At 41.5% G+C, this 12,280-nt stretch overlaps 1 protein-coding gene across 1 annotated transcript; it reads right to left on the bottom strand.

Annotated features, from left to right (window-relative positions):
- Positions 1-2,950: 2,950 nt before the first annotated feature.
- On the bottom strand, positions 2,951-10,635 carry desi2 (desumoylating isopeptidase 2). Its single transcript, XM_064317502.1, has 5 exons — positions 10,026-10,635; positions 5,681-5,753; positions 5,398-5,491; positions 4,657-4,798; positions 2,951-4,300 (listed from the first exon to the last, which is right to left on the bottom strand). The coding sequence occupies exons 1-5, from the start codon at positions 10,062-10,064 to the stop codon at positions 4,061-4,063; spliced, it is 588 nt and encodes a 195-aa protein (XP_064173572.1). The 5' UTR covers positions 10,065-10,635; the 3' UTR covers positions 2,951-4,060.
- Positions 10,636-12,280: the final 1,645 nt, after the last annotated feature.

The following is a 12,280-nucleotide window of genomic DNA, read 5'->3' as shown; positions in this document are numbered from 1 at the left end:
ACCGGAAAAAAATGCAGCCGGCTAACGCTTTCAATGTTCAATAGCTCCCAGACAATAGGGCCTAGGACCATCAAACCACTGCTAGAGTGTTCACAGACAGCGGCCCCGAGAAGCAGAGCCTATGCTTCGGGCGCTACGATCCCGTGCGATTTTACACGAATATTTCCAAACCTGACTTTAAGCCGCCGATCGGAAAAAAATGCAGCCGGCTAACGCTTTCAAAGTTCAATAGCTCCCAGACAATAGGGCCTAGGACCATCAAACCACTGCTAGAGTGTTCGTAAAAAGGAGAGGTGGGAATTACAGAAGAATGAGATGGGAATTAGAGATAAGAATGGGAGATGGGAATCAGAGATGACAGTGGGAGAAGGAAATTTGAAAGGGGAATTTGAGATGCAAATAGGAAATGGAAATGGGAGATGGGAATTTGAGAGGAGAATAGGAAATGGAAATTGGAGATGGGAATTTGAGAAGGGAATGGGAGATGGGAATTTGAGAAGGGAATGGGAGAAGAGAATTTAAGATGGGAATGGGAGATAGGAATTTGAGATGGGAATAGGAGATAGGAATTTGAGATGGGAATGAGAGATAGGAATTTGAGATGGGAATGAGAAATAAGAATTTGAGATGGGAATGTGAGATGGGAATGTGAGATGGGAATTTGATGGGAATGAGAAATAGGAATGGAAGGCAATCAGCAAAGCATGTCCTCCACTCTAGCTCATCACCCCACCCCAGGACTGTCACCTCTGGTTGCTTCATGCAACTCATCCTAGTTTCAAGAAAGGATCAAGGAAGTTATATTTTCAGTTCAAATTTGTTGTTGCATTATAAATATTTTTTAAGTATAAATATTTTGCATATTGGAGTTCATTTTAATTTTAATTAGTATGTATATATTTACTAGCTAGTTGATGGACATTTCTCATAATTAATTTCTCAAATTTCTCTTATGCCATGTACATTCTTGTTTTCTTGTTATTCTACTCAATATACCATCCAGATTATTACCGTTTGGTTTTCTTTTTGGGTGAACTAATTTGTGAACATTTAAAAATACTTTCCATGTAATTGCCATTTGTCAGTATATGTGCTTAATGTACACTTTTCAGCAAAGTAAAAAAGCACTTAAAATTCACTTCTAAGAATGCAGGTGTGAGTACACGTGGAAGACCATACTGGAAAAAGTGAATCAGTCCACGTGTACTCACACCTACATTCTTAGAAGTGAATTTTAAGTGCCTTTTTGTATGGATGTATGTCTGAAATCATTCCTCACAGAGCTACATATTTTACATTTCTTAACCATGGTGGGTTTACAGTTGCTACTTTCATGCTGACGAAAATGGCTTTGGCCACTAATTCTGCAGTTCAGGCAGATTTAGCTAAATTACTCAGGCCTTCGAATACTACACACTATGGCTGCTTGCCTTGTTCCCATTGGCCAAGAGGTGTACAGTACTGACACTGATTGGTATAAGATGGGACATTTAAAAACCCATTTTAGGCCTAAATATCCTGACAGGTGGGGGGTGGGGGGGCTTCACCACAGACAGGGGAACAATGGCACAATGTGAGGTTCCACATCTCTAAATGAGCCTGTGCCTTTGTGTTAAGACCTGGTCTAGGGTCAGACCATAACAGGATGAATGATAAGGGAAATGAGTAGTGAATTTGTAAGGGAAATATACTGCTAACCAACCAGCAACCCTGGTCCCTATCTGCCTACAGAAATCTAACAAAATACAGGCTAGTCTTTGAAGGATACTGGGCACGAGGTGGCTTTGAATGCTGAGCTTAGGACAATTAATTGGTAGCCTGAAACCAAAAGTCCAAATAGCGTACACCCAACGGTCAGTTAAAACTGCACCCAGAGTACCTTCCAAATTAATAAAGGGAAAATAACAAAGGAAAATAACAAAGTAGTGTCCAGATGGAAGGAGTTGTAGTCCAGCTGGGAACACACTAACTAACCAGAGAACTATACAGTGAGCAGAAGGCAACACGAGAGTCGAGGCTGAGAATGAGCAAATGGTCAAACACAGAATCCAATCAGCAAACAAAGCAGAGGGGCTAGGTCAGATTCGAAATTTTTTATGAACGCGTATGGTCAGACACACAAAATTACAGGGCAAACAAACTAGAAGGGTTAAGGAAAGAATTGGTGTCAAAAGGAACAAGTCAGTAAGCATACACAATATCTAATAAAGTTGCACAAAAAATGTTGCGCACAGTTTAACTTTTTTGCAGGCATCGCCCGTCAGCAGCCGATTAGAGTTTCAGGCTTCCTATTTCTCCAACCGATATGATACCATTTCACCATTTCAATTATTCCTCCGCACAGTGAGAAAAATGAACAAACAACTTGTCTTTATGGTACAATTGCACCTGGTGTCATACGTTTTTTAAGAAACAGTACAGCGATAAATGTCTGAAAATGACGCTTGGACGGTAGTTTCAACTTGCTTGCTAGCTAGCTAGTGAGGGAGGTAGAGAGGTTGCTAGCTAGGTGGCTAACTAGTGAGAGAGATATAGAGATATATGGCTAACGAGAAAGCAGTAACAGATATTTATCAGTGTCCTGACGTAAGTATAGAAACAAAGGGAGATGATATGTGGCTATATGGCAAATATACGTCTTTGATGACGCCGCCACTTCTCTTCCTACCACCTTCCTACTTCCTAGACCGCTAAAGAGGATACAACGGGAAGCCCAGTAAACTTGAGTAACCCATCAACCGAGTTGCTTGCTGTGTGAACGCCCTGTCAGTTGCCCAGTTGCTCGGGTTGCTGGATGTTGCTCAGCTAAATGGAGAATGAATGGACTTCCAGCAACTGGTCAACCAAATTTCTGGCTGTGTGAACACAGGGTTACAGCCAGCACAGTCAGTACCGCTTATTTACAGACAGAGGAAGTAGTTACTGACCACCCAAAAACAGGTCCGGCACATTACATGTTCAATATTTAATTTAATCATTTTAAAACAGGGTACAAACAGGTTTCCGCTACACAGGAGACTAAAACCTATGGTGTAAAATGTCTGGAGTCAGTCCTTAAGTGTACCATGGATCTGACTGGTCAGCGCAGTCAGACATGACAGGTAAACCTCAGAAAGTGCGCGACAGAGACGGGAGACCACATAACAAGGAGCTACAGTCAGCTGTCAATCACTGACTTAGACCAATCAAAAGAGTTTGACGTTCACAGCAGAACAAATTAATTGGTTTAAATCGGTGAAGCACTGAGAGCTTATGGCAGCATGGCCATTTTTGGTTGTGTGATGACTCGCTCTACCGTTGCCACAGCGCACAGCCCACAGCAGTGAGGCAGGTAAACCTCAGGGCACAGTGCAATGCTCCAGGGACAGCTGTCAATCACAGACACAACCACCAAAGTGGGGGACATCAGCTGTGAGTTCTAAGAAAAGGGTGGCAGTGTCCATCCCTGATGGCAGCTTTTCGGTTATTATCCCACACACACATGCATACACACACACTCGCATGTAGGCACACACGCACGCACACGCACACACACACATACACACACATACATACACACGCACACGGACAAGCATAAGCATAAGCACATTCACGCACGCACGTGCAGGCTGTAAACAAAACCTCATTTACTTTTTAGGAAAGTTTTAAAATGCACCATGTGCATCATTGAAAAAGCTATCAAATGACTAATGCATTAGAAAAAAAAAACAAACAAAAAAACTACACAAAGTGTACAAACAAGGCAAAACACTGTCAGTAAACAGGAGTTAAAACTGGACTACGTATCCTGAGTATGTACAAGGGGAAAAAAAGGCCAAGAAAGAATAATAAAAACAACAATATTAAAAAGAAACAGTTTCAGATTTACATTTTTATAAAAGTAGGGTCCTGGGAGCCCATCGCTCCAGCACTGAGGCCACACGCAGACCGGAACATTCAGTCTGAGTGAAGGGGCTTATTGCAGCTGGCTGGCACAACCGGGCGGGGTCTATTGCCAGAGGTGGCCGGCCAGTCGTTACAGGAGAGTGCAGCAAGTCCAATCAGCGGGCAGGGGTGGGGCCTATCTGCGCGACTGCCGCTTGGCCCTGGGCAGTGGCGAGGCGGAGCAGGAAGGCAGGGAGGCGGAGGCAGCAGCATCCTCGGCCTCCTCCAGCTCGCTCTGGAGCTCCTGGCTGACGCTGGACTGCAGGGCGGCCGGGGTGAGCCACTCCTTGGGCAGGCAGCTCTGCAGGAAGGGCACGCAGGAGCTGAAGTAGGCCAGCCGGTTCACCCAGCGCGGGATCTCCCTCCCGCACAGGATCTGAGGACACACCAGAGAGGGAAAAATGACATATTTTGTCCCATATCTGTATCGGTAATCAAAGATAACAGACGGTTAGATAAAGACCGCAGTACAGGCATTACATTACATTATAGGTTCTTAGCAGACGCTCTTATCCAGAGCGACTTACAACAAGTGCATTACAAAACTCAGAGACAAGCGCTTTACAACATTCCTGCAAGAGAGCTACAATAGGTATAACTTTGCAAAAAGTGTGAATTGTACACCCTTGTACACAGGCACTGTGGTACAGACCGCAGCAGAGGCAGTGTGGTACAAACTGCACAGCACAGGCAGAGTGGTACAGCACAGACACAGGAGCTGTGTACACTTACCTCTGAGAGAGCAGAGGAGAAGTGGTTGCAGTTTTTGTGCATGAGGTGGTAGGCGTTCCCTTTGTATTCCTTTCCCATCTCCTCTACAATACGCTCCACATCCTCTTCTGTGAAATCTGTGCTGCCCAGCACAATGGACTCTCTGAGAGAGGGACAGGGATTATAGGAAAAATCACCACAAAATGTACATTTTTCAGTGTTTCTCAGTGGAGAAGGCCGACATACCTGCCTCTGCTGACTCTTTTTTTGGATTTACACATTTAATCTTTAATGCTTTGAGAGGCTCATATAAAGCTCCTCCTGCCAGCAGTGCTCTCATTCACGAAGAAAGCGCTGAGCCAGGTGAGGATGAAACTGATGGGGGGGGGGGGGGTGTTTCTGATCTATTAAACAAATTAAAATATCAAATATATCAAACGCTTTCCCGAATGAGTGCAGTAAGGAGCTGCGCAGATGATGCAGGCTGCCTGCCTGCATAACTGCTCCGTGCTGTATTATCCAGCTACATAGACCAGCGTAGGCCCTTGGTCACAGCTGGGATTTAAAGGGTTTGGACTTAGTTTCACCCCAACCACCCCACCCATCTGTACTCCTCCACCCCAACAACATCAGCACTGTGGGACCACCACCCACCCACCTGTACACCTGCACACAATAGGACTCTTTAAAAGTGTGTGGGGGAAGGGGGGGCAGAACACATAGACAGAAATATACCTGAGAACAGACTGTCTGGGGACTCACTTGAATTTGAAAGTCTCCCCGAGCTCTGTGGCGTCGCCCGGTGTGATCTCGAAGATCCCTGAGAATGGGTACGGATGTCCTCCATAGGCAAACTCTGCCAAAAAAGCACAATCTCACCAGCCAGGCAAACTCTGCCAAAAAAAGCACCATCGCACCAGCCAGGCAAGCTGCCAAAAGAAAGCACCATCACACCAGCCAGCCAAACTGCCAAAAAATGGCAGATGGGTGGTTTGGTTTCACTGCTTCAGTTCATTTCTGTGACTCAGAGTATAGGCGGTCTTACCTCTGCCGTAGACTTCGATCCCAGAGTGAAAGACTCCGATGCCCAGAGAGCTGGTGAACTCATTGATCCAGTACTGAAAAGCAGAAGAGCAGAATCACACCGACCCTATACCGCCACCATACCAGATCAACACCTACAAACACGGTCATTCAGGGAGCTTCTTCAGTAAAGCCAAATGCTCTGCTAGGAAGCTGGTTTTCCTTTCAATGAGCAGCCAATTAAAGCCTTGAGAACAAGGTGCGTGAACTCATTAGCGGATCAATGGCTCAAAATGTATCACTGTTGCTGAAACGAAGTGAAAACCATCAGACACTCATTGTAAATGATGAGTAGCATGTGCAGTGAGCCTCCTGGTGACTTCAACATGAACTGAAGCAGGATCCTCAGTGGGAAGTAGTAACGTAGTGCAGGACCCCCAGCACTTACATGAAAATACAAAAAAGCTGCTGATGCTCAGAGCCAAGCTACACCATTCCACATGAGAAGGGAATACAGTCTGTCTGGAGATTCTACATTTAACATTAAATTCCATTGAGGTAAACATCTTCAGCCATGAATTAGTATCTGTGGGGCTGTGTTCAACTTCTGCGATGAGTGAATGCAGTGCATTGTGGGATTGAGGGTCGATGTAAAGTGAACCGCAGGAGAGGATGGATATGACAGGACAGCAGAGCTATTACTGAGAGACTGCATCACTGCTCTCTGGGCTGACTGCTAATGGTGATCATCCACACAGCCAATGCATAGGTGCTGTTAGCTCAGTGCTCATACAGTAGTTTCAACTAGCCTGCTCGGCACAGGACGTTTAGTTTCCCACTTTTGTCCTGAATCCCAGAAATGTGTTATTTCCAAAAGGTCAAGCCCCCTTCTGACGTTAACACAAAGTAGACTTTCCTTCTGACATTAACACACAGCAGATGTACTGGTGTGAGCATTCAGTAAATCTGCAGAGGAACAATGGCTGCATTCAACTGGAAGGAAAGAAAACTGAGAGCACGATAACACTCAAGGTATCACTTTCAGCCTGGATACTGCAGAAGCGTGTTACAGTGACAATGTGACAATGAATGATAGATGGAGACGGGATGAAAGGCTGGTTATGATAGGTGGAGACAGGATGAGAGGCTGGTTATGATAGGTGGAGACAGGATGACAGGCTGGTTATGATAGGCGGAGACAGGATGACAGGCTGGTTATGATAGGTAGAGACAGGATGAGAAGCTGGGCTGAAGACCAGTGCACAGCAGACTCTTCCCTGAACCCCATTTCCTCAGCAGATTGATCACAGGAGCCCTGGGTGGGAACCCTGCTAACATAACCAGCAACTGAGTGAAACAGATCAGATTGCTTTACTGGACTGTCGCTCTAGATCACACCTAGCAGCAGACAGCAGATCTAACTGCTTTACTGGACTCACTCTCTCTCCCTCACTCTCTCTCTTTCTCCCACTCCATCTCTCTCTTGCTCTCTCTCCCTCTCTCTTTCTCTCCCTCCCACCAGTATAGCACGTCACATCTTAATGCCAAATGCTCTGCTAGGAAACTCATCTGATGGTCCTGCAGTTCATTTCTACTCTCTCCAGGAAACATTGTGGTACTTGCTGAAAGACCACACATCATGAAATCAGCAGTGAGTTTGTATGCATGTACCTCAATTTCAGCTAAGTTTCAAACGCATGAAAATGTAAACACATTATTTGAAAGACATTTTAAAGCTATTTCAAAAGAAAAACCATCTCAAAAAGATGAAGCATTTCATTGTATGAGCTTATGGAATTATACAATTAGGGCAGTGTCTCAGTTGGACACTTTGGTGCTGCCAAATCAAAAACAGAAAATGGAGGTGACATTCCCTTCGTAATATCAGCATTGTCCTCTCCATTAATTTACGTATAACACCCTAAAACTTCAAGTAAAAACTGGCCAAAAGGTTTAATCAAAACATTAAAAAGACTGAGAATTAATAAATACTGTGTTATAAGATTACTTCCTGTGAGGGCAATGACTAAATAAATAAATAAATTAATAAATAAATTAATTCATTCATTCATTCATTCATTAATGAAAATTCAACCATAGGAAGTGTTGTCGCCATCATTTTTTGAAGTGATGACAGCATACTTACTGTACCTTGCACTATTGGAACCAGGGAGGGATTCATCATCTCATACTGCGGAACTTTTCATTATTTTCAGGATAAGAGAATAAGAAAATCTCAGATTTTACAAAAATATGCATTAAAGTTTCGCTAGTTCACAGGAGTGTAAATCTCTGATCTCACAACAATTCAATTTTATAACAATTCTTTATGAAACAAATCAGTGCACCATGAAATCTTCAATTTCACCAAGATTCGATTTGATTTGATTATTTTGATATGATTCAAAGAATTTGACTTTTTTTATACAGTGAATGCACAATTGCAGCTGGAAGAACTGATTTACTCAGGATTAGTGAAATATGGATAAATGAATAAAAGCAATACATCAAGCTTTAAGTTGTCAGCACATTTATTTTCAAGAAGTGGCATATTTCAGTTTTTATAAAAAACCTTCAGTTTCTTTAAGGACCAACATATTCTGTGATTAAAGCCTACTGTGGCAAAGTAGCAGCCAACAACTACCAAAAATACAGAACTCTGAATTACTGATTCGAAAATGACAGTCACTTTTACCCGTACCCCTTTTTTGCACACAAAGCATATGCATTTTATTTTGGCCAAAAATATGAGCGTACAGCCTAACTGAAATTGTTATTATAATCAGTTACAATTGAGACTAATATTCCAAATTTATGCAGGTGAATCGCCACCTTAAAATTGATGCATCACAAATCATAATGAATCAACGCATTATGGAACTCACTGAAAATCAGATTGGCTGAGTTGGGCCTAAGACTAGGTTTGTTCATTTTAAACATTTTTTTATTTTTGTTTTTATTCCTGTGAAATAATAAAATCAAATTTTTTAAAATCAAAACCAAAAGAAACACACTCATATAGTACTATTTCCAAACCCTGATTCTTCTACAAACATACATGCACAAAGGGATGTTAATATTGGTTATACTGATTTACCACATAGCCTACAGTACAACAATAAAATAAGTGAGCTTAGCAGATGTTTAAATACATGTTTTCCATTATGGAAATGAGACTGATTAAATTTTGTAGTTATTTCATACTACGTACACAAACTTATAAATTATTATTCCCAGAAGCTACAGTTCTGAAGACAAGGCCACAGCATCATCACAGCCTGCAACTATGAACATGGTTAATGGTTAAAACATAGTCCTGAATATGCAGAAGCAGAACTAACCTCTGGGACTAATTTAATATTATATCATATTTCTTAGGCTAGAGTGAGTGATTTTAAATACCATACAAGGAAAGGGGGTAATGGACACAGAGTGGGACATTTAAACTGAATATAAAGGAAAGCCAATCAGATGCCGTTTTTCTAGGCTTGAAAAGTTGTTGGTTACCCGATTCATTTCCAAGTCATCCTATAGTACTCTACACCCATGTTCTTGACTCCTTATCCTGAATTTGTTTTATAGAATATTCCTTCCTTAACCGTTGAGCTGTGTCAAAGTGACTGAGAAATGGCAAGGTCACTCTCTGATCTGTGCAGTCAGCTAACGAGTACTATTAAGTGTGAATTTATCTGTTTAAAAAAAAAAAACCTGTAATGACTATGGTCCTATCCGTTTCATGCAAAGCAGTGCTTGTCAATTTGGACAACAATAACTACTCAGATTTTTCACAATACTCGTTGCAAACTTATTACAAGTGCATTCTGTTTGTTTAAAGTATTTTAACATTTTCATTTCATGAAGATGTATTAGTCACATTTAAAGCTCCTGTGAATTTGATTTAAACTGACTTTGATAGCACAAATAGCCTACCTTTCCTCTACTTGGCAGCTACACCGCTGGATGGTATCACAGTTTCGGGGCATAGCGGCTTGATTCATGCTTTAGCTTGTTAGGTGATGACGCTGCAGGGTGTGCTAAGTGGCATTTAGCAAACTGGGTAGCTAGATAACCAACTTATATCTTTCTAGTAGGCTATTTGTAGTATCCACGTTACTAATATATATATATATATATATATATATATATATATATATATATATATATATATATATATATATATATACGTTTCATATTCCAACGTTATATTAACGTTAGCTAATCATTCTTCCCAGTTCATCGAGCCCATAGTTTACTAACTAGGTAGCGGGGATAAATACTTTGTTCAACATTACCGTTAGTCAGAAAAGTAGGAAATTGCTTGGTAAGTTCGGTACGAAGAAAATTGCGGAGCTAAGTTTGGTACTTACCATATCATACACGTTCAATATGATCGGCTCGTTTGCCATCAGAATTTTTTCCGTCTCCAGATGTTGACACACAAACACCACAGGGTGTAGTTAAATTTGACAGCTAGCTAGCAGCTATAAATATTGCGTCTCCACGCTTCGACTAGCTTCCAACGTTAGCTAGCCAGCTAACAAATGTTTCAGCCTCTCTTAATCCAGCGGCTGGATAACGTTGGCTCTCCGGTAGATTCTGGCATCTGATTCTGGCTAGTTCCGAAGAACACGAATAATTAAAAACTGGTAAACCAACTGGTTAGCTTCAAGCGACAGAAGTAGCTAGCTGGCTACCATAGCTCAGAAAAACGGGCAGAACGGGACGCTGATTTCGAATAAAATAGATAACGCTCTCCGTGTGATCTTGCCATCCAGATTGTAAAAAGAATGCATAAAAAGTATAATCAGCCCGAAGAAACACAAGGTCAACCCAATATGTTTTTTTTTTTCAACTACACCGCCTCATGTTTAATGGGTGCAGATTCAGTTACAGATAAAGAAGCGGCTCTTTCGGGGCATTGGGGGTAGGCTCCCAGAGCTACAGAGCAGCACTCGATTAGCCGGACTGGAACAACAGCTGGCTCGTGCCTTGATCCATATTCATTAGATCGGTAATCTACTGCTCTTGCGTATACGTGCACGCACGAATCTCAATGTACATCCAGCGTTAGCTATCAACAATGGACCATAGACCGTATATAGGAATATCATAAGACGGGTAAAACCTGTAAAACCTGTTGGTAAATGACCATTCGCTTTCTATTTTAAATGGAGTGAAGTGCAATGAGCTTACGATTCAAAATGTTAAATGCGTCAAGTCCTGGACTAAACAGTTTACACAGGGCCAAGAATTTAGTGGTACACCCCCTGGTCCCCGGCGGCGTCTAGCAAGAGTTTACGGGTCAGTTTATAGCAAAGCATGAATGCATGACTACAACATGTAGAAATACACCAAATAGCTTTTAGTCAAGCTCTGCTTGCTGATACCTGATTGGGTGCTAACATCATTGTGACAGAGACCTTTCCTTAAACCTCTTGAAATAAACAGACAATAACTGTTATACCAGTGCAACTCAGAGCAAAAGTGTTGAGCAAAACTATTCCAATCAGTGTTTTTATTTGCCATTATTTTCCGAATACATTCTGAGCAGTAAATGAGCAGAGCTATTCACCTTCCAAAATTACTTTTACAAATTCCATATTAAATGGAGGAATGCTAATTTTGTGTAATCATACAGCTCTGCAGTGCCCAGGTGCAAAGGTATATTATCTGTAGTGGTATTAGTTAATTTCATACATTTCTGGACCAAGGTTCATGAAGAAAGAACTAAAACCAAAAGCTCATATAAAGAAAAAAATAAAAATGTGTGAACATGAACAAAATGACTGTTTTTAGTCAACTCACTGCTATTAGCTATTTCTTGTTCTGAATGTTCAACTCAACTACCAAAAGTGTTTGTGTACTGTCACCATGTGGCAAGTAAGCGGTACTACAATAAAGGTTTTTAATCTAACTGCATGCAAATAATCCACTCATCTATTCATTATCTATACCCGTTTATCCTGGTCAGGGTTGTGGGAGGTTCTGGAGCCTATCCCAGCATGCATTGGGCGAGAGGCAGGAATACACTCTGGACAGCTCACAAATCTTTAGCAGGGCACGCTGCATCACCCAGACCACCATTGTGCCGCCCCATGCAAATTATTATTTAGCCAATTAACTTATTAATGGAGAATTTACACTTTTTATCCTTACATTTTTTCTCTCTTTCATCAAACTTTCTTTATTTCACAATTCACCATTTACAGTCAGATTATTTTCACAGCTGCAGTGTAAAATAATCTGAAAGCGGCTGCATTGAAGGCCTGGAAAGGCATTTCCAAGGAAGATACCAAACGATCGGTGATGTAGTCGTAGATATAATGCAGTTATTGGACTTAAGGACTATGCAACAAATTATTAGATTTTATTATTTTGAAAATGAGGGGCCTCAATGCAAAAACAGTTGCTTCTGTAAAATGGTAAAACATGCACATGCAAATACCATGAAAAAACTGAGTACTTTTGTCTCATATTCATCTTTTGAACGCAGATCCAAATGCCTGAAGTGTATAACAAATTTCACTCACTGTTCCCAAACTTTTGGAGGGCACTGTATATGACATGTTTATATAAAATCCACTTATACAGATTAATATTTTACTCAATCAATTCAGGTTAA

The sequence above is a fragment of the Anguilla rostrata genome, chromosome 18 (assembly GCF_018555375.3).
Source record: "Anguilla rostrata isolate EN2019 chromosome 18, ASM1855537v3, whole genome shotgun sequence".
NCBI classification, from domain to species: Eukaryota; Metazoa; Chordata; class Actinopteri; order Anguilliformes; family Anguillidae; genus Anguilla; species Anguilla rostrata.
The sequence above is the reverse complement of the archived record's forward strand: the minus strand, read 5'-3'. Positions and strand labels throughout refer to the sequence as shown.